At 32.0% G+C, this 23823-nt stretch overlaps 2 protein-coding genes across 3 annotated transcripts in view; one reads left to right on the top strand and one right to left on the bottom strand.

Annotated features, from left to right (window-relative positions):
* The window catches only part of LOC112689775 (cationic amino acid transporter 2-like), a 38653-nt gene extending 34335 nt beyond the window's left edge, over positions 1–4318 (top strand). For both annotated transcript variants that reach the window (XM_025563622.1, XM_025563621.1), the window contains exons 12-14: positions 147–407; positions 2734–2897; positions 3932–4318. In XM_025563622.1, the coding sequence (XP_025419407.1) occupies positions 147–407; positions 2734–2897; positions 3932–4156 (650 nt within the window). In that variant the 3' untranslated portion in view covers positions 4157–4318. The remainder of the gene's footprint in view (positions 1–146; positions 408–2733; positions 2898–3931) is intronic.
* Positions 4319–6575: 2257 nt separating this feature from the next.
* LOC112689703 (twitchin) overlaps positions 6576–23823 on the bottom strand; it is an 82185-nt gene continuing 64937 nt past the window's right edge. Inside the window, exons 115-146 of the mRNA XM_025563539.1 lie at positions 23557–23743; positions 23380–23495; positions 23007–23294; positions 22758–22900; positions 21635–22688; positions 21098–21376; positions 20712–21014; positions 20341–20643; positions 20170–20281; positions 17329–17501; positions 17092–17261; positions 16897–17014; positions 16664–16829; positions 16434–16594; positions 16300–16365; positions 15932–16229; positions 15476–15817; positions 15220–15372; positions 14889–15115; positions 14521–14811; positions 14053–14246; positions 13787–13964; positions 12161–12217; positions 11798–11943; positions 10464–10566; positions 10221–10363; positions 9527–9683; positions 9134–9250; positions 8333–8530; positions 7540–7653; positions 6786–6985; positions 6576–6657 (exon numbers count right to left, since the gene is read on the bottom strand). Of these exons, the coding sequence (XP_025419324.1) occupies positions 6786–6985; positions 7540–7653; positions 8333–8530; positions 9134–9250; positions 9527–9683; positions 10221–10363; positions 10464–10566; positions 11798–11943; positions 12161–12217; positions 13787–13964; positions 14053–14246; positions 14521–14811; positions 14889–15115; positions 15220–15372; positions 15476–15817; positions 15932–16229; positions 16300–16365; positions 16434–16594; positions 16664–16829; positions 16897–17014; positions 17092–17261; positions 17329–17501; positions 20170–20281; positions 20341–20643; positions 20712–21014; positions 21098–21376; positions 21635–22688; positions 22758–22900; positions 23007–23294; positions 23380–23495; positions 23557–23743 (6557 nt within the window). The 3' untranslated portion in view covers positions 6576–6657. The remainder of the gene's footprint in view (positions 6658–6785; positions 6986–7539; positions 7654–8332; positions 8531–9133; positions 9251–9526; positions 9684–10220; positions 10364–10463; positions 10567–11797; positions 11944–12160; positions 12218–13786; positions 13965–14052; positions 14247–14520; positions 14812–14888; positions 15116–15219; positions 15373–15475; positions 15818–15931; positions 16230–16299; positions 16366–16433; positions 16595–16663; positions 16830–16896; positions 17015–17091; positions 17262–17328; positions 17502–20169; positions 20282–20340; positions 20644–20711; positions 21015–21097; positions 21377–21634; positions 22689–22757; positions 22901–23006; positions 23295–23379; positions 23496–23556; positions 23744–23823) is intronic.

Raw genomic sequence — 23823 nt, 5'->3', positions numbered from 1 at the left:
ATACTTAATTAATTTTTTTAATATTTTATTGGCTTACGTTAATAAGTTACCTATCTTGCGCGATACCAATAATTTATCATTACTGGTTTCTGTAAACATTAATCGCATTCGATTTAGATAAATATTACTTTTGTGTTTGTTATTAGCCGTACTATCCAGTCTGTTCGATCTGCAACAGCTAATGAACATGATGTCGATCGGCACACTGATGGCGTATTCACTTGTATGCATATGTGTGTTAATATTGAGGTACACCGACTATGACGACGAAGACTGTAAGATCCGAGACACCAGTCGGTTTCAAGTTTCTCTCATGCGTTTGCTGTCATCCAGTTTCAACTTCTCCAACTCACAATTGACGACCAAGAGTTCCGCACGCACATCGATCATAATCATTCTAGTTTACCGTAAGTATTAAAGTATAATCGTTAAAAGTATATTATCGGTTTCGCATTGCCTTTATATATCTAACATGTGACATTGCAAAAGCACGTTACATAAAATACATTAAATAGTGGCATTTATGTTAGATTAGAGTTTGAAACCATATCATGAAACGTAGAGTGAAGAATAATTTTTAAAGCATATATTTTTTATTGTAGATTATCAACTACCAAAGAAGTTACTAATTTTTAACAATTTAAAACCCTTGTAACTTTTGTTAATTGATATTTTATAAAAATGATACGTTATGTTTCTAAAAATATTTTTCTCTTAAATTAAATTTTTAATTTAATATGGGTTTAAATTATAAGACCAATATGAATGCCAACAATGTATGTAGCGTGATTTTACTTTACTGTTGGTTAGGTGGACAAAGAAAATAACAAACATGTGCTGATATTGTCTAAACGAACTTGTATTCGTGCATTGACCGTCGATTAATCGATTCTCCATTGGTCAACTCGATGATCATTTTTTTTTTTTAACAATATAGCACTTTGCGTACTCATTCTTACTTCGCGTACATTTCCTGCATTAGTTGACCTCAAACATCCGTGCAAAACCGAGTACATAGCAGGTGCGCACCCACACACAAACACACACACCACAAACATTTTTATGGATAAGTTGCTCTTATATAAAATCCTGTTCGTCGTGACTTCGATTGTAGATTACGCGATCGTTTTATAATATTATACACTATTAATCGTCGATCACTTATTATTTCTTATTGCAAATATATAAATTTATTTTCATTACAATACTATCATAATGGAGGCTGTATGTAAACTGCGGTAAAATTAACCTTTTTCTAAAAGCCGATATGTAAACTGCGGCTAAAAAAAAAAAATTAAGATTATACAATCTACGACAAAATTGATAAGATACATTATAAAAACTGCGGCAATTTATTTTATATACATACCTTCTATATATACTATTTATTATAGTACCTACATCATATATATCTACCTATGTGTACATATGTACGTATATCATTTAATTAATTATTAAATGTTGCGTCTTGCGTACAAAGTGGTAAAGTAAATCCAAACGTATTTTTAAGTTTTAACGAAATATATTAGTAATATCGGTTCCTTTACTTTTGAAAATACTAGTTATTATCTACTTACAAGTGTTAGAGGTTAGTAGAAATAAAGTTAAATATTTATTCTACGTCATGGAATTTACAACAATGTTTAGCCAGAATGGCAAGAAATTAACAGTGTTAAATAATTTTAAATTCATATTCTATATATAATATATATTATATATTATATATAGAAGGTATACATAATATTTGTATAATGTATCTTATCGGCTTTTTTGCAGATTATAAAATCTTAATTTTTTTTTTTGCCGCAGTTTACCACCTTCCATAATGGAACCCACGCGAAATGTTATGCCGTGTGTGTACAAATCGACGACAGCAATCGTACATATACCCTTTGGCTGAATTATAATTGTAAAGAACGCATATACAGTTTTTGCGAAACTGTTTCGCCGTACCATTTTTCGATAGTTAGGTATTTTTTATTTCAATTAAAATCCAGTATTTTTCCTCCGTCTATTTCTACAAAAATCACATTTGGTCGATAAATTACAGGGTCACATGGTTATACCTGTCTCAATAAGACGTACTGGATTTTGGTTTCTGTTTTTTTTTTTTCATTTTATTTAGTAGAAAATGGTCATTATACGTTTTTATTTTTAATCACTTCAGTGTATACACAATCAATATATTGATAAGAATTTATTATTTTAAAGAATTTAGGAAAGAATTATTTAAAATATAAAAACAAAATATCACCTAGGTTCACAGTTCATTGTACTAAACGTGTACGCCTACATCTGCCAAACGGAATATAAATAATTGCAAATTAATATCAAAATTATGAATGATTTCACTAAAATAAGGTCGTATGAAAGCCACGAAATTCTGCTAAAAAACGACGTTTGTATTTTTAATATATAGACTTTAACAGTCATCTATAAAAACGAAATAAAGCACTGTTTCCGAGATTTTTTTTGTTGATTTTACCTTTGTTTGGAAAAAGTACAACGGAAAAATTGTTTGCTAAGAATAAAAATAAAACGAATAAATAAAAATATCATTGTAAAATTTAATGTAGATTCCTTTATTTTCTTGGAATCTATAGTTTATATTATTAAAACGTATAACGGAATTATTAAGTTTTTGTATGGCATTTCGTTTCGGAAAACCGAACGATATAGTGGAGATGTAGACCACAAATATTAATATTAAATATTGTTTTTTTTCTTTTTCAGTTGTGGTAACTATTTGCTTCTGTTCGGTCGTTTCATTAACACTAAACCACGGCCAATTGAACATAACTACGTTCACGATAAGTGGCGTACTTGGTATGAGTTTACTGGTGCTTTGCTATTCACTGTCACGACAACCACAGTCAACGAATCGGCCTACATTTAATGTAATATTATAAGTTATAATTAAAAACTATAAGTATTTGGTATATCAATAGGTTTACCCAAGAGAAGTTTTTTTTTTCTTTTGAAAAACGTTACGAATGGGAATGCATTCACTTTTCGAATATTACAACAAATAGACGCCATAATAATTTTAAATATATTTTTTTTAGTCTTAGAAAACCAACCTTGTCGAGTTCGTCTTTGCGATCTCGTTAATATCTGTAAAAATGAAATATGGTACGAACACGCTCGTCTTTTATACAATTTGTTGTCATTGTTTTCATGTAATTAATTTTCTATTCTTAGGAAAAAGGAATTTAAATGGTTACTGATTTAGAATTTGAAATGTATTGATGATTTTTCTTCTCGTTATTATATACTATTTTAATTGAAAACTCTTAGCATTGAATGCAATTAGTTTAATATAAAATCATTTATAACTCTAATTTGAGTTTAAGAGTTAGTTAAAATATATTTAGGTATAGATGTATAAAAAGAGTAATGAATAATATTATCAACAAACAAAATAAAATGTTAGGTCTAAAAAACGGTTTTCTCTAAATGTAGACAAGTTTTGTAAATTTAATTCCTTACGTGCCAATAAGTAGCCAAATTTTATTCGATATTTGTTAATGAGATTTTTACAATTCGTCAAACATTTGGGTGACATCAATACAATAATTATTTTTAAATTTTCGGCTTCATATTTTTTGTCGACTATGAATAGGGTTTCAGTAAAATAATATAGTTTTGTATTATTTAAAACATCCTGGAGACACGTGCAGAGATTGAAAAGTTAAAACATTGTAATTATTTGTATGGACCATTTGTTTTATTTCTAAATAAAAACGTACATATAGAATGTACATAAACTATAATCTATATTTACACAATTGGAACGAATTTACACTTAATTCTGTTGTGTTATAACACATAAAATAAGTAATTGCCATAGCTTTGAGCATCGTTTTAAGTAAACTGCATATTATGTGTTATGATGGCAGTTCTGATCGAATGTTTTCGACTATCATTTCAGGTGCCTTTCGTCCCGTTCATACCCTGCCTGAGCGTTGTACTCAACACTTATCTTATGACACAACTGGACTCGTCTACGTGGATACGGTTCACCGTGTGGTTGTTTATCGGCATAATGATCTACTTGTGTTACGGACTCAATCACAGCGTGGAGCGGCTGAATCATCGACGAAAAGTGGATGAAACGTATATGAAACAAATACGTTACGAGATTCAAGTATATTGAAGAGCGAGTGAGAGAGGGTGAGGCGTGTGTATGTGTGCGTGTGCGTGAAAGTCAAAGAGAGTGAAGTGGGATGTATGGATGGAGTGACGGCTAAAATATGTCGTTAAGTTACATTTTATTGCATTTATACAAAAAAAAAAAAAAAAAAAAGGATTTAACCAGTATACAATGATCCGAGGACGAATCACAATATATATTTAAAAGAAGATATCACCGCCGTCATTGGTGGTAGCGAATCTCCGAAATGATTACTATTAATATTATTATTGATTTAAGAATTATTATTTTTTACAAATCTGTATATGACAATAAATCGTTTACCCCATTAACATTTTATGTAAACATGCTAACATGATCGCCAACGTGTATTGTTGCCAAAAAAGCAACTTTATGTCTTATTTTCTTTTATAAAAGACAATAATCTGTTTCGTTTATTTATTTATTTTTTTTGTTTAATTTATGTATTTATAGATAAAATACGTTTTTTTTTCAAATATACGATGTATTTAATTTTCAGAAATTACATGTAAATATTTTAAACATAGACAATGCAACTTGTGTAATATGTACTGTATTTGTTTTAATGGAAAATGGTTGATTTCGATGAACGCCTTATCATTATAGTTGTATTTAAAAATATGTGAAATTAAGTGATTACCTCTCTTGATCATAAAAAGTAGCCACTAAGATATTATCATAGTTTTTACAATATTCTTCTGTTTCACCATCCTATTATTAAAATTGGTAGCGCCTACGTGTATGTAACCATACTACGTTGCTGTAATCGTTTACATCTAACTTGATAAGAACAGGTTTTTAACAATAGAAACAGTTTCATATACACAAAATAAAAAATTGTTATATATCATAGAAAATACATTTCAATAAAGCTGAACACAAACGATTACAGTGACATTCAGTGGCCGTGTCCACGTATGTGCTATCACTTTTAATCCTTCAATGTGCGGTTTTTTTTTTAACTTCATATTCTTAAACTAAATTTCAGTTCCTGAGTTCATATAAAATTAAATGAAAAATCTTAAGTCATTGTTTTTGGAAAAATCTGACAGTTTTAAAATTGTTGCACCAGTTCAACATCGAGCAAGAATAAACCTAAAATATATAAATATAATAAATTAGTAATGTATGAATATTTTTTACTTTTTATTAATAATTTATATTTATACGTTTATTGTATTGGAATTTAACTTTCATACTTGTTTACACTTTATACGTTTTAAAATCTTAGAAAACATATTGTTTACATTTTTCAAATCCGATAGATAAATTTCAATATATGCAATTAAACAAAAACATATCAGACCCAGTCTTTTAAGTTTCTTTTGTGATTCTTTATTGTAAAGTGCAGTTTCTAGAAATCTTGTAAGACATTTGAGAGAAAACTTTTCGGACATATTTATTCTATTCAATTATATTTGTTATATAATTAAAATTTATTCAGGCTTATCCAAACAAAAGTTTAGCAACTAAAATGTTAATTGTTAAATGTATTTTTTTTCCATTTGAAGTACATAATATGTATTATATTAAAATAAATATCGTTTTTAAATAGTTTTTTAAACACTTATGAATCTGCTTACATATGTTTATAAATAGTTTTAATTAAAATATTTACAGTAAACGTTCGATGTAGTGCAAAGGTGGTTGAAAAAATAAAAAAGAACATCGGCTCATCATTGATCAACATGTTATTTTTAATTAAAACAATATTACAACCTAAAATAAATATAGCACAATAAATTATTAAACACTAAAATAAAACACTTATGTTATAACATCTTAAAATTAAATAGTTAATAGCTGATAATATGAGTGTCTATCAAAGCTCAAATCTATTTGGATAATTATAAACAACGAGTTTAAACAACATTATTTAAGAAAGCGTTTGGACTGCTATCATTTAATATTCAAGAAAAAATAGTTATCTAAACAAACCGTAGCTTTTTACTTAGAACGATCTAAATGTTTACATTATTACGTTATACATGAGTAGTAATGTTCCGTTTCATTTCAATTTTTTTTTCTATCTTGTTAAACATTCGGATAAACGATTATTAGATACACAAATAAGATTTACAAATTAACAGAGACTTATGTAAATATAAGTGGTATTTTTCTGCATACAACAATGATTAGAATACTAATTTTATATAAATAAATTTTATAACACAATTTTGGTGATGCACTTTATCTTAGTTATAATATTATTAAATTAATCAATCCTATATAAACCCAACTGCTGCACGTCTGCAGTAGTTGCGTTCATTAGGTGAAAATAGTCAGTGTTAATTAAAATTGTTTTACATTACTTGATAAAAAAATAAAATGTCAAATAATAATTTCTATACATAAATAGTGGAAATTTACGACTTCGATACATAATATTTAATTTTTTTAATTTTTTTTTACTTTCTTTCGTCGTAGATTATTTTACATATCGTGTGCAGTTCGTCTTGAATGTCGATTTTACAACATAAAACCTGAAAAATGATGGCCGCGTCTTAATTACAACGATCGCGATCCGAACGAAACGCTACAACGATGATCTCGAGTTGTGCACACGAAATCGAATCGAATTGTACCTGCATCACTGCAGCGATGGACTTACTTAATCGGATAGCGATGACAAGTTCACTGAGAATGCGGCCGTGGCTTGAACGCCGTTAGAGTTCTTGGCTTCAACTACGTATTGACCGATGTCATCATGGACGGCCCTGAGTATTTTCATTCGGAATTTATCGTCCACTTTCATGAACTGATAAACGCTCAAGTCCTCGCCAATAGGAACGTTGTCCTTGAACCAAGTCACTGCGAACACATGAAACGGCGTGTTACACCTATACGCGTGTGTGCGCAGACGGCGCTGGGTCATGCGAGTGGTCGGTAAAGTCATCGAGAGTATTTGAACACGAAAATGTGTGTCGAGTAAAAATGTTTGATCAGCACACTTCAACCTACACCCTACATCGTTATATTTTAGGTTGTTTTTTTTTTTTCAAGGAATATATTACGATTTTCTGCGAATGAAGGTAAACCAACCCCGTTCAAAATTCTAAATATTTAGTAATAAGTCTGGAAAATCAATCGATTAACTACTTTTAGTTGGTATAATCAGGGAAACAAGTGAGCGAACGAAAAAAATAATAACAGCGTTCACCGTGAAAAACCGATACGTGCGCAGGTATAACGTGCAACATTTGTTAGTGAAACGTGCGCTTCCATGGCAATGAACATTGAACGATTTCAACTTCTGTGGGCCTCGCGTTGGCCTCGCAGATTCCGTAGCAGGTGTCCCTCGGGCGAAACGAAACGTTTTTCAGCTTGCGACGTCGACAACAGTATTGTGCGCGCGTTGTACTTACCACTCGTTGGTTTTCCGAGGATCTCGCATTCGATCTCGACGCTTTCCTTTTCCTGTACGGTCACCGACTTGGGGAACGTTCGGAACATCACGTCTTTGGGCTTTTCGTTCGCTCCTGTACAAATATATACATGCGTTTATGAAAATATCAAACCTATCACCGATAAGTGGGTCGTTACGACTGTATGTGGAAATGTATATCTATGTTACAGGGTTTTCGTTCATTGTTCGTGTTATGTTTGAAACAAAACGGTGACGGGACGAAGTTTACGTATCGAGTCGCGACAATTCGAAGTTGTAGAGGGTTAAAACTCATTTCGAGATACCCAACTCGAAGCTATCAAAATTAAGTTAACGTTTCGAGTTATGTAAATAAATATAATTTAAGAATGTTTCGATAAAAACCGTTATGATTGATATATGCACATAAATGTAATAAAAAACTAAAAAAGATGCAATGGTATTAGAATAATGTATATACAGTGTATGTATTAACTATACACAATAGATAAAATTAGTTTTCAGTTTTCGGAATAGATAAAACATACTATGTTTACGAAAATACCCAGGTATTTTTTGAATAAGCTATTTATTAAAATTTTATATTCGAATCAACAAGACTTATAATACATTGTGCGTAATGAGAAATTCTAGTTGTCAAGTTTTTCGAGTTATTGTGACTCGACTGCACGATTATTTATATTTGAATCGGTATTCAAGTGATCGGGATAGCGCGTGTCCGACGGATTGGTGCAGTTGTTCAGCACAGGTTAGTACTATATTATTATACTTGCCTAGAACGACGATCGAACAGCTGCTGAACGATTCTCCGGCGTCGTTGAACGCCTCGCACGTGTACGTTCCCGAATCTTCGGGGAAGATCTCAGCGATTTTCAGAGTATATACGTTGCCCTGGTTCGTGTATTCGAAATCCTTACTGGGCTTGATCTCTTTGTGGTTGTGTAGCCATACCACATCGAATTTGTTGGCTCCTATTTTAAACGATCGGAAAATTATCACTAAACAGTGGCTAATGCGTATGGAACACACGCACGACTGTGGAGACACAGTACCCTGACCTGGTGATGTTTTTCACTCGAATAATTTATAAAATTACACGAAAAAATACAGTGACACCCGAAACATGATTTAGTTACTTAGACAGAAATCTGAGATTTGAAAGCAAACATAATTTTGAAAATAATTATTATGAACCGTACCGTCGAACAGTATAATATTACAGTAACCAGACCATTGGACAGAATTATAAAATATATCAATATTTAAGCTTACGGATCTGTAAGGTAGCAGCAGTCTTTGTGTAAAAGTTTCAGAATCTTCTATAAGTTTTAATTAGCTTTAGGTACTAAGCTATGCTAGCGTAAAAAAACCCCTTTTTACTACTTACAAATTAATAATATGCGTTTTTGTAAAGTGTACAGAAAATATTTGAGTGATATATAATAACTGCTGTTGTTGTATACTAATTCATATACTTATAGTAATATTTATACATAGACCGCGAACTGAGGGGTATACCCATCAGATAAATCAATTATTATTATTTTACGTTTACTGTTTACGCATAAGTTTACCGATAATTTGACATTGAAGTGTCACGGCGTCGCCGTCCGTTACTGTTGCTGATGTTAAGTGGCTGGAAATCACAGGAGGTGAGTCGTTTCGGCTTTCTTTCTGGGATACATCCACGGCTATAATTAATGAAAGGACAAGGTGAAAAATCATCGTTTTAGTGTCGTGTTTACGGCACATTAAATTATTTATGTAGGTATACGTATAGTGTAAAAACTAGTATTTCTAAGAACACTTTATCAGTGTGCTCGATAGTCTTAATTTCATTAACCAAACGGTAAATACATACATGTATAATTATATTATTAAAAAAACTGATATTAATATTCTTTCCTAGTACGCATTGCGTATAAACTAACCAGTCACTGTACTATAATATTAAATAATTATTATACCTTTGACGGTGAGTTTACAAGATGTTTCTTTAGTACCCAACGAGTTGGTAGCCTTACAAATATATTCTCCGGCATCCTCGGGGAACACTTCGTTAATTTTCAATGTCGCCAATCGATTTCTGTACTTCAAATCCAAAACATTTGATGAACTGATCGTCTGTAAAATGTACACGGTAGGTTTAAATCGCATATTTAGCCGTGTGTAAGAGCAATGAGTGTACTTAAAAAAAAAAATAATAATAATATAATATACACCTTGGTATACGTTTGATTTTTTAAGTCTCGCAAAAACGAATGCAGTAATTATCAATATTAATGCATTACACAACTAACTATGTTGTAGTTTATAAATGTCCAGAATAGAATATCTAACTAAAAAGTTACAATGAGTCATTATAATTTCCATTGGAAAATGAGATGAACAATACTTATAATATAAAGTCTTTGAATTTAACGTTTATCGTATTATTGAATTATAAAAAAACTAATTGGATGTGATTGAGTTTGAGATATTTTTAAATTGTCAATTTTCATAAATTGTAAAACTTTTGAAAAGTAAAAATAAGTAAGAAAATGATCGATATGAATAGACAAATAAGTTAATTGCATATTATTTATCTACTTGTACTTATATTGATTTGCTAAATATATTTCTTGCTATAGTATTCTCATTCAACCATTAGAGTTTATTTACCTTTCCGTTCTTTAACCATGTTATCTGTGGTTCTGGGTCTCCAGTTACTTTGCAAACGAGTTCCAATGGCTGACCATCGTTGATGGAGGTGTCAATTAAGCGCGTAGAGAAATCCGGTGGACACATGGCTTCATCGGGCGACACTTCATAAATAAAACGCCGAAAAAAAAATCGATATGTGAGATGTCAATAAAAGTTCTAAAATTAACTAAACTATGGAAATATTAACAGAGAAAAACTTACATCTTAGTTCTTTAGTAGAACTACGCGATCTCGACGGACTTCCAACTGTGTTCAGTTTGTTTCCGTATTTTTTCACGCTCTTTCTATCAGTCGAGCTGATCGTCTGAAATATATAAAACAATATAAAACAATACCACTCGTAATAAGTATGTTACGTACATGCCGATGCCGTGGCTAAGGGCCGTGCTTTAGTGCTTACATATTCGGAGGGTAGTATACTATATACTATTAAATTGCTTTAGCACGGGGCTGAAAGTTTCGTACGTCAAATTAAATTTTTACCGTTTTCGCTATGCATGAAATTATACCAGGGTTCAAAGTTTGAAAATAAATTATTGCAATTAATTATGTAGTAAATACCGCGTAGACAATAATTGTTGAGAAAACGATAGGTTTTGTATTTTAAGGACAGCTCATGTAGAGCCCCTATGTAAAGGAGCGGGTTAAGCCAAACATTAACAATTTAACAGTTGTACGGCGTATAGTTCATTTTAAATTATCATTTCGCAAACGATGCATGGATTTCAGCCGTTATACTTCAATCAGCCTACAAACGAAAAACATCAACAATATGCGTTTGTGGCATCACGGATAGTCTTATGGGGTCCCGAATACTCTGTCTCTGTCCTCGAAAAGTTTTAAACGAAATTGTAACATCCAGTTTTAAAGCACATTTTTACACACGTCGTCTTTCCATCTAGGTTATATTCTATAAGTACTGTGTCCAATGCACGACCATAGTGGCCCTACCGCAACCGTGACCCGCAACAAGAGTAGTTCAGCGCGACCATCATCAGCATAAATAATTCGAAATTCGATTTCGCTTTCGAACAAATGTCTATTTATCAGAATTTTAAAATATCCTTCGTCTTCATGGTTTAAAAATAAGGAATCATCAATCGATTTCATTTTCTCGGGGAGTAAACTCGAAAATGATAGGTCATTGTCTTCCACTTTTGCTTGTAGTAAGTTTCGAATTAATTTAATATCATTCAAAACGCACATCAATTCATCATCAGATATGTTGAACGTTGAACATACGAGTACAACATCCTTCAACAGAAGTCGATGTACTACCGATGTATTCGGAAATTCGGAAGCCACGAACGGTCGCGCATCGGACACCTTAGCGAAGTTGTATGACGTGAAAAAAAATTTAAAAAAATTAATAATAATAATAATAAAAATTAATTCACAGCCTTGACACCCGATTGTTGGGAGAAAATTTCCGTAGAGTGGCCGACGAAAACGTGACGGACACCATATCGAACAGTTCATAGGGCGTCCCGGCGCCGACGTGTGCACACAGGTTTCGGGGCTTCGGGGGCGCTTACCGTGTCGCTGATCTTTGTTGACGAGCTGGTGGTGGTGGACTTGTTCGAGGACACCGAACTCGTGCCGTGCACGTTCGACGTGATGGCCGTGCGCGTGGTGATAACCGTGGGCGCTGGCCTGTGGTGCTGTTCGATGTACCTGCGATCTAAAACAAACCGCGGAATCGGTTGGAAATCGATTAGTATTTAATTTTTTTCCCGCTATCCTTAACCCATCCACCACCCCCTTGTTACTCCTCCCCACCCATTATTTTCGCAAACATGTGCCGTCCTCGACGACGGATGACGTGTCGGATATACCGCGTACCAAATACACGCGTTATTAATCATATGTGTACGTGTAGATAATATGTAATACTGTACCTCCTGAGTGAAGTAAATTATGCGACAATTCGGCTTGCTCTTTGCTTTGCTCAATACCTGTATTAAAATAACAGTAGAACAGAAGTGTATTAGATAGACGGTCAACAGGTGTATATTAATGATAGCACAAAAGCAGAAGATCGATTGGTGTGATGGTGGTGGTGTTGGTGATACGGTCGGATTGTCCGCCGGACGAACGTATAAATATTTCAACCGTCGTCGGTTGGCGAGTAATTTTTTTTTTTTTTTTCAAGACACGTGTTAGTTGCGGAAAAATAACGTTAGCGAGAAGAAAATACAAACTACGAAGAAGAGAGAAGAACAAAATACCGCGTGGAGTTCGCACGAACTTGTGTACGGTTCTGGTTTACGTAAGTATCGATACGCCGTAGTGCGATACTATGTTAGCACGAAAACGGAACGTAGCTGTGACGACTTTGTACAGCCGTCGACTGTCAACACATTGTTACAAGAATGCAGCGTTAGTGTGTTATTCGATTGCCGACAGCACAGCTAATACACTTGATGTTTAAACTACGTCGGACGAATTAAGAAGATCAATTTCACTAGTTACAATACCAGTCTGTTGTTAAATGTTATTCGTGGTACAACACGTACACAGCGAGACCGCAAATTTGCTTGTACAAATTATGTTCATTATACATAGTGTTTATACCATATACTATTTTTGTAGTATTGTTTCTTATATTATTTGATATAAAATCAAAAGAAATATACGAGGTTAATTGTTTAAGTAATCGTACGAACCTTTTAAACAATATTATTATTAATTAATATTTTTATTTTTTTGTATAAACGTTAATTATTAATTAATTTTTTTTTTTTTAAATACAATGTCTAAACTACAAATAATATACATTTTCGGATGCGTTCATTACGTTTTATCCGCTGTTTTGGATAGTTTCACGTAAAAATTACAAGATATGTATTATCAATTGTTACATTAAATTTAAGATAAGCTATTATATATTAACATTCCAAAACATATTTTAGCAAAGGTTTATTTATTTATGAGCTTATATTGTTAGTTTACATTTAGATATTTAAATGATAAATTATTTTTCCTTTAAAGTTTATTTTATAGTCCAGATTGCGAATCCGTTGAGTTATAAATTTTTATTTCCATAAAAATTATACACGTTGTTCTCTTATTAAGTTATTGAGAAGTAGTTACATAAGTTATTGGATGTCAATTATTTTGTATCAGCCAATAATTTTCTACTGAATATTTAATATTATAACCAGTTTTACATACGCGTATCCTATATTTAATTCAGTATCCATGAAGTTCTACGTTACACCTCTCTAATACTACGAATTGGCCATAGTTGCGTTTATGATTCTAATGAAACATAGGATTTCACTTTCTCCCAATTTATTATTTTTCGGGCGCTTTAATTTCCAAGTACTTTTGGTAAAAAAAAATTTGTAATTTCTTATTTATACAATTAATAATCGATATTCCAAAATTGTATACTATTTCATATCAAATGTTACCCATTAAAGATGAACATGAACAATTAAAAATATTACATTAAATGTGTGCGTGAATGCGAGCGTGTGCGTGTGTATGTGTAAATATAAATTTAATGGGAAATGTATTACCTTCTACAATCACAACGCAGCTGGTTTCATCTGAGCCGTGCTTGTTGGTTGCAACACAGCGGTACTTGCCCGAGTCTTCAGGCTTGCAGTCAATAATTTCTAATGTAATCACACCGTCCGTATGGGTGATGGTGTAATCACGTTTCGTTAGTTCTTTGGTTCCTCTGAACCATTGAATCTGGTTTAAACACAAGAAATTATAAGATGATCATATTATTATGTAATATTATGTTTTATCAAATTTGATATGTGTAATAGGCACATACAGTGGGCATAGGTGTGCCGCTCAGACAGCATAGCAACTTGCATGTTTGATGTATTTGAATAACACGAGGACGCAGTAAGAACGTAAAGTTCGGAGCACTTTCCTTCTCCTCGATATAATACGTGTTAGCTAGTGGTTCTCGTCTTCTGACTTGTTGGACTTCTTGCCTGTACACTGGAGCGGCTTTCGGCAAAGCTGTATGCAATTATGTCGTGAAGATTAAAATCTAATGGTTGGGTGTGTGTTGATTAATATAGGTGTTATTTTTAATGTACCGGTTTGAATACAACATTAGTGTTGACCGAGAAAAAAATTGTATATTAAGACTTGGGTTAGAATCCGAAGTTTTAGATTATAATTTATGTTTCGCGACAAATTAGTTGTAATAACAAATCCGTTTAATCTATTTTCGATTTTAATTTGAAATACCAAAGTGAGTAATAAAAAAAAAAAAAAAATATATATTTACGTTGTACGTTGAGGAATACTACTTCTTCCCTATATCCATAGGTATTCTCTGCTCTAATTATGTATTCTCCTCTGTCATCAAGCTTAGCTCTGTTGATGATGAACGTGTAATCATCACCATTATATCGCTTCATGAACTTAACACTTTGACGAAGCTCTTCATTATTGTGGAACCACGACAATGTTGGTTGCGCCACGGCAATAACTCGGCAGTAGAATTTGACACTCTGTCCTTCATAACAAAATGCGCTGGTAGGTTTGATAACGAATCGCGGAGCCGCTTGTCGTCGATCTTTATAATACAACAATACACAGATATTATTATGAATGATAATAAATTAATGAATTCTAATAACTATAATAACTTACCAAATGAGCTTTCATATATTTTATATTTTTCTACCATGAGCTTTCTAAGAGCACTATATTCTGATATTCTACCAAGTGGTACTGCAAATGAATCCCAATCACTGTACTTCTGTCGAATCTTATCTCTTATCTTGATGTAATTCGACGAATTGAGTGCAGTTGTACGATCAGAATGGTCTCCCATCAACCACGGATGTAATAAACATTCATGAGCAGTCATTCGTTTTCTAAATTAAAACAATTTTACTTATAAGTATATTTTATAACTTTAAATAAAATATATTAATTCATTTAATAGTCGTTTTAGAATCCATCAGGTCAGACGACTCACTCTTTATTTTTGATCAAAAGTCGTCTGATGAAATCTTTTCCTTCGTCAGAAACGATAGCAAACGTGTCTTCATCAAAGTCCCAGTCACAAGCCTTAACATTTTTAAGGGTTTCAACGTCATTTTCTCCGGCAAAAGGTGAAAGTCCACTCAAACTACAATAGGAAATTGAATTCGAATTTTATTTATTATATAGGTACATTACATTAGAATGAAAATCGTCGACTGATCGGCGAAAGTGTATTTAAATGAACTCACAGCACATAAGCTAGAACACCAACTGCCCACATGTCTGTGTAAAAACCAACTGGTTCTCTTTCAACTATTTCTGGTGCTGCGAATTCAGCAGTTCCCGTTGATATCTTAACAATCTCATTAGGATCTAATTTAGTTGCCAAACCAAAGTCAATCAGTTTTACATTGGAACTTTTCTTTGTTTGACACATTATATTTTCTGGCTTTATATCCAAATGAATGATGTTTCTTTCATGCATATGCTTAATAGCTTCGCATATCTGTCGCATATAGTTGATTACTTCTGCTTCGGACATTGAATATCCTTCTGACGTAATTCTCTCAAATAGCTCGCCTCCGGACAAACTAAAATAAATTTATTAACGAATTAATTTGATTAAGATAATTAAAATTACATGTTTATAATATATAATGTATATATTATATATATAATAATGTATATTATGATATTATTCGTACAATTCGAATATTAAAACCATTTCGTCATCGTCTTCAAAAGCGTCGTGTAGGTTTATCAGTTTTGGATGATGAAGTTGATTCATTATGTCTATTTCTTTTTTGATTAATTCTTTTTCGACGTTATGTGCAACCGGTATGAATTTGGCAGCAAATATGTTGCCCGTTTTACGTTCACGACACCGATGTACAACTCCAAATGCACCGGTTCCTATTTCTTCCAATATGTCATAGTAATCGTAAACGGATTGTGATTTTATATCCACTGGTTGTGGTATATATTTCGAGTATATATCAAAAACTACAATAAATTAAAATTAAATCAATAACATATTATGTTTCGGTGAAAATATTGTTTATTAAGTACTTACCGTAATGGTCGTAGTCTTTAATATTACCATCTGCTTTTCCTCTTATTTTTTTGCCAGTTTCATCAACTACATAAATAAAAATAAATATAATTGAATAATTCAAGTTTTCATAAAATGAGTCTAGAGTACTTTACCTTCGTAGCGTTTTGTTTTTGGTGGTTTTTTCTTGGGTTCTTTAGTCCTGACAACCGGTGATACTTCGCTTGGTTTACTTCTACCGTAGACGTTTTCAGCATATACTCTAAATTCATATTCGTGTCCAGGACTTAGACCCGTTACAGCTGTCGAAGTGAATCTTTAAATAGAAAAAAATAAATTAACCGTTAAATTTGTAAATCCAACATCAACAATTTAATTAAAGTACCTAGTGTTTCCAACACGAATCCAACTACTCATTGGTATTTCTCTTTTTTCAATCAGATAATTGGTGATATTAGATCCACCATCCCATGTAGGTGCAGTCCAGTTTAGAAGAAGCGAATCTTGTCCAATATCTTCAATTGATAAATTAAATGGTGGATCAGGATGATCTGTAAAACCAAAAATAAAATAGATTAAACGCTAATCTGATTTTAATTAATATCTGAATGTTCTTACCACTGATTTGAATTTTAATTATGGCACTGTCTACTCCTAAGTCATTTTCTGCCACAACTCTATATGGAGAGCTGTCATACTTGCTAACATCTCTGATAGTAAGAATAGCATGCCTCTCCTTTAACACATAATATTATTTAATCGATATGAGACCTAGCTAGTAAATGCAATTAAAGTGAAATAAATATAGCATACAGATACTTCAACAGCGAAATGACTTCCAGACTCTATTACATCGTTCTCACGGTACCACTTAATTTTTGGTTTAGGGAAACCAGTGAAAGGAATTTTAATAACGACATTTTCTCCTTTGTCGAAGAATGCCGTATCTCTAAATCGAGGTGGTACATTTAATTTCGGTGGTGCTGGAATAAAATAATAGTTTAAATTAAAAAAAAAAAAAACTATCAATGAAAAATATTTAAAACTTACTCATTATTAGAAGTTCTCCTCTAGTTGATTTAATACCACCCTTATTACTGGCTCTACATACATATTCATCTGAATCTGCACCATACACACCATTAATAATAAGAGTATATGAGTCTCCTTCGTAGAACATATGATGCCTGGCACTTGGTGTGATTTCTCGAGCTCCCTTGTACCTATATTGTACATTGTACCCGTATTAGCTATATAGTAATTTAATTGTTTAAAACAGGCACCGGCAACCCGTGGCCCGTGGGCCGCATGAGGTCCTTCAAATATATTTTATAGCTTAAAAATTAAAATGCTTAAATTGTCATAATACGAGAAATAGGTCAAAAATGTCCTAAAATATAAAAAAAATGCATTGAAAACGTCAAAAAATGCAAAAAATGTCCCAAAAAATGTTTGTGGGTAGAACATGGAGTATCTGAAACAAATGTGTAGCTTGGAAAGCTACGCATAAGACATTCCAAAAAAAAGATACAAATGCATTGAAATCCGAGCCCTAGTTATAAATAATATTTAATCACGACTATTGTATAACAATGCGAGATAAGCTATGATCGAGAACGTAATATAATCGCATATAATATCGCATATATATCGTCGATTACGATAAATACGTATCTGGTTATGGCCTTAGTGCAGTTCGTTTCAAAACATTCAAACGTAAAGTTTAAATTTTAACTGTTTTATAATAATCTATTAATTCAATGTAAAAAAAAACGTAAAATTAGTAATGTAAATCGTACATTCAACGAATCATGGACGGATTTATATTTTTTTTATCGAAAATAAAGGTAAACTGTTATGTTTAATTTGCCAAAAAACCATTTTATCTGTAAAAGAGTATAATGTTAAACGTCACTATGAAATAGCATAAATTAAAATTTGAAACTCTCACTGGTGATCTTAGACAGATTAAAATAAATAATTTTAAAAGTTCATTAAATAATCAACAAAATAGTTTTAAATTACAACATAATCAAAACGAATCAGGAGTACGAGCTAGTTTAGTAGTTGTGGAAATGATAGCCAAGTGTAATCGTCCATTTAACGACTCTGAGTTTATAAAAAAACGTATGTTATCCGTAATAAATGAAATATGCCATGAGAAAAAAAAAACAATTTGAAGACATCAGTCTCTCAGCTAGGACCTGTGCTAGACGTACCGAAGAGTTAGGAACAAATTTAATGTTCAAACTGAAAGAAAAAGTTTCTAAATTTAATTATTTTTCTATCGCAACTGACGAAAGTACTGATGTTTGTGATACTGCTCAATTATTAATATTTATTCGTGGAATTGATTTTAATTTTAATATTTCTGAAAAATTAGCTGAATTATGTAGTTTGAAAGGAACTACAACGGGAGAAGACTTATTTATCAAAATTGACAAAACATTTAAAAAATTTGATTTAAGTTGGAACAAACTAGTTAGAGTTACTACAGATAGTGGTAGAAATATGAGTGGAATTAATAAAGGATTAATTGGGAAAATAAATGCAAAAATGGTGGAAGAAAGTCATGAAGCACCTATGATATTTCATTGCATCATACATCAAGAGGCATTATGTTGCAAAGTTTAGCACGGAATGATGTAATGAATATTGTAGTATCGATGGTTAACTACATACGTAAAAATGCTTTAGCACATCTTCAATTTAAAATATTTTTGGAAGAATGCGATGCTGCATATGGGTATGTAATATATTTTTCCGAAGTAAGGTGGTTGAGTAGAGGGTATGGTTTTGAAACGGTTTTTTATTTTACGAAATGAAATAAATATTTTTATGTCAGAAAAGGGCAAAAAAGTACCAGAATTATCAAATGAAAAGTGGGTTATTAATCTGGCATTTTTGACTGATATAACAACTTTATTGAATGAACTAAATACGAAACTGCAAGGTAAAGACAAATTTTTGTCAGATATGTATTCAATTATAAAATCATTTCAAATGAAATCAAAATTATTACGCAAACATATTAATGAATAGCATTTAGATCATTTTGTATGTTGTAAAATTGTATTAAAATCATCCAAATCAACTTTACCTTGGGAAACTATAAAAATTAATTTTTTAAATATAATTGAAAACCTACAAAATGAATTTTCAATACGATTTTCTGATTTTTACGTACAAGAGAATAAAATCAAATTGTTTCAAAACCCTTTTTCTGTTGGCATTGACGATGTTGAATATAATTTACAGATGGAAGTCATAGAATTGCAAAACAACGATATTCTTAAATATGCTTTTAAAGAAAGTAATGATCTAAAAATATTTTATTCAAGTCTTTCTGAAATAGATTTTAAAGGAATTAAAAGTTTTGCTAAAAAAATGATTACTGCTTTCGGTAGCACATATATTTGTGAGCAGACATTCTCAATACTTAAAATTCGAAAAAATAAATATTGTTCACGATTAAGCGATGAACACTTGAATGCTGTTTTAAGGATATCAACATCCAATATAAAAGCGGATATAAACGAATTGGCGGAAAAAATTCAACCTCAAAAATCACACTAGTAACTTAATATTTGTATACAAAAATGAATTCAAGAATTAATTAATAATTATTTTTAAACTTTAATTTTAATTTTCTCTACTAATGTATTTAATTATAAATTAGTTGATAAGAACAACCGCAATGTTGAACTCATAATATGATTGTTGCAATCTGTAAATATATTAGTATTATATGTTAAAATTATATTTTTCAATATTTTATTTTTATGCGGCCCTCCATAAAAAACTGAAACAAATTATGGCCCGTGTAGGTAAAAAGGTTGCCGACCCCTGATTTTAAATACCTTTTTTTTTTTTTTTTTAAATATTACTTACCAAGTGATTGTAGGTTTAGGAACCCCAGTAATAACGCATTGGAATTGAGCATTTTGGTTTTGAATAGCTTGGACTTTATGAAGAGGCTTGATTATTTCAGGAGGTTGAGCAGCTATAAAATGGATTTATTATGTGGTTAAAAGTTCCCATTGAAAAATTATGTTTATTTACTTAATGGATCTTTTATGGTCACTGTGTTGGAAGCTTGGCTTGGTAAACTTAAACCAGCTTCATTTTGTGCGAAAACTCTAAATACATATTGACGTCCTTCGATGAGATTTGAAATATTTATTTGCGTTGTAACGCAAATGGCGGCATTCACCCTCTGCCATGTATCGGAGTCTATTTCACGTTTATCAATTATGTAGCCTTGTATTCTCGAACCACCATCGTCAATTGGCTTATCCCAACTTAAGTTAACAAAGTCCCCACCAATTTCAGTTACAGTAGGAATTCCAGGTGGTGATGGTTTATCTGTGAATAATTAATTATATAGCCATTTATGATATTTATATATTGATTATAATTTGTAATTATACTACCATAAGGTGATTTTGCTTTGATTGGATTTACTCCTTCTAACGGAGGACTTAATCCATTATCGTTTACAGCAATAATTCTGAAGACATATTCATTTCCTTCGGTTAGACCTTGTACAAGGAAATGTATATCTTTGCATGTAGTAGAAATACATATCCAATGGTTAGAGTTTATATCTTTGCGCTCTACAATGTAATGAGTAATCTTAAGACCACCGTCATATTTTGGTGGGTGCCAAGATAGATAGCATGAATGTTTTGTTATTTCTGAAACGGCCAATGGTCCAATTGGTGGTCCAGGATAGCCTATTATCAGTTAAAATAAACACAACATTAATAAAGAGTAATTCAAATTGGTTTATATTTCTAATAAACTAATGTTTAATTACCAGATATATTGACTGTAAACGATCCTGAGGTACTACCACTGAGATTCGTTAGAGTTACAGTATAATCAGACGCATCATTTTTCTTTGCTTCTTTCAAAAATATAATTACATAATCATCGAAGATAGTAAATTTAAAGTGATCACTCTGAGGAATAGATACTCCATTCTTTTCCAGAATGACTTCTTCCAATGAATCTCCACTATAGAATATTTTAATTTTACTGTTTTCTCCCTCAGGAACGTTGATCGAGTTTGGCATTCGTTCGATTTTAGGTGGATCTAAAAAAGACATTAACACAATGGTTAAATTGATAATTGGAATAACAATAAATTTTTTTCCAATTTCACTAGATTATAATCTTAAAATACTTAATACACTATTAAAATTAAATCAAATTAAAATCAAATATTTTCAATAGAAATTTTCAAATACTAGTTTGGAGATTTAGACAATTTTAAAACTGTTTGAAATAAAACAATTATTAAAAATCCGTAATCACTAAAAATAATAACGCTTTAAATTTTTAGAGTACTTACGTCCAATTTTAATACGCGATGACGTTGTAACAAATCCAACAGGATTATATGATTCACATGTATAATCACCATCATCAAGTTCTGATACTTCAGGGAAATGTAATTGAAAAACGCCGTTAGACGATTCATATTTGTATCGTCCACCCGAAACAATTTCACGACCGTTCTTTAACCATTTAGCGTTTGGCATAGGTTTTCCTGTGGCCTCGCATCTTAACGTGATCGTTTTGCCGAACTGTACAACTTTATTGGTAAGTGGTACGATAAATTCTGGTTTTTCTCCACCTTCGAACTCGCATATCTTCACAGGTGTGGTACACGAACTAGGTTCACTTTTACCAACTATATTTAAAGCGAATACTCTAAATTCGTAGTCAGCGCCCTCAATCAAGTTCATGGCAGTGAATTTACAATCGAATACAGAATAATCATTGCATTTCACCCATGTAGCAACTCCTACTTGTCTTTTTTCAATCGCGTATCCTGTTATTTTGCTACCACCATCAGAAATCGGTGGTTCCCATTTCAAATCGGCATAGGTTCTGCCAACCTTAAGAACGATCGGCGTACCAGGCTTCGACGGTGGTTTCGCTTTACCTTTCAGTCGGAAGTTAGGTGTAGGAATCGAGGGCTTACTGAAACCTGCGGCGTTCTTAGCCAGCACACGGAATTCATAATCGTGTTCGTTCAACAAATTGTGAATGACAAATAGCGGCTCTTTTACAACATAATCGTTGGCTGTACGCCAGCTTCCACCTTCGGTAATATCTTTGAATTCGACTTTGTATCCTTGAATTTTCGCTCCTCCGTCATGTACGGGTCTTTCCCACATCAACGTGGCCTTTATTTCGTCCCATTCTAAAATCTGTGGATGACCCGGTGGATCTGGTACCGTGAATGGGAATTTAGCAGTTATAGCTGAATCCATTTCAATTGGTTCTGATACTCCATATTGGTTTTCAGCTCGGACACGGAAATTATATTTCTTATTTGGTTCTAATCCAATGATATCATAGTGACATGGACGAACAAAGCTACTTAATTTCGACCACAACTAAAATAAATAAAACAAATTAATATTTAATATGGTTGTAGATAGTATAAAATAATGTTGAATACATACACCACTTGATGTTTCGTATTTTTCAATAATGTAATTTGTGATCGGTGAACCACCATCGTCTAATGGTGGTTTCCAAGATAACAAACATGTTTCCGGTGTTAAATCTGTAACTTCTAGTGGTCCCTGTGGTGGCAATGGTTTGTCTGAAAATTAACAAATAATTCATAATTCATTTATAAATATATAAAGCACACAGTTTTATAAATCGATTATTTTACTCTTCAAATGTTGTTGTTTTTAACAACTTACCAACAACAAGAACTTTACAAGATGCAGAGTCTGCTCCAATGCTGTTTACCAAATGAATAGTATAATTTCCTGTATCAGTTTTGCGTTTAGCGCATTTATTTTTGAATATTGTCTCAGTCGCTGAGGTTTCAAATTTAATTCTCGAATCTGGTATGATTTCTTCTCCATTTATACTCCATACTGGTTTTGGTAATGGACTTCCAGTAAACGGAACAGTAATAGTGAACTCTTCTCCAGCAATTACAGTCATATCACGTATACTTAAGTCACTTGTTATTTTTGGTGCGGCTAAAATAAAAGTAATTTTTGTTGATATTGATTTATTTAATAAAATGTATTACATTATTTAGATGGCCTGGCAATTACTATTTACCTGCTGGTGGACAACATCTAATGGCATCAGAAGATGAACTCCACGGGCCTTGGCCAGCTGCGTTAAGTGCAGATACTCTAAACTCGTACTCGTGATTTTCAATTAAATTATGTATTCTACACAAAAATTAAATTAAATATATTGATTTTTTTAAATTAATCCAAATACTTTATTTACTTAAATGTTGTATCGAGGACTATATTATGCGTTGATTTTGTCCATTTTTCTTCGCTAATCAGACGTTTTTCTATCATATAGCCAGTAATTGGAGATCCACCGTCGTTTCTAGGTTTCGACCATGTAATTGTAATAGAGTCTTCAGATGTTTCTATGCCCTTTGGCATTCCTGGTGCTCCAGGTACGTCTGAAATAATAAACAATGTTCAGTTATAATCCTTGCGAAAACGGAACTATTTATATCTATTAAATTTATAGATAAATTGA

The sequence above is a fragment of the Sipha flava genome, unplaced genomic scaffold, assembly GCF_003268045.1.
Source record: "Sipha flava isolate LNK unplaced genomic scaffold, YSA_version1 46_pilon_pilon, whole genome shotgun sequence".
NCBI classification, from domain to species: Eukaryota; Metazoa; Arthropoda; class Insecta; order Hemiptera; family Aphididae; genus Sipha; species Sipha flava.
The sequence above is the reverse complement of the archived record's forward strand: the minus strand, read 5'-3'. Positions and strand labels throughout refer to the sequence as shown.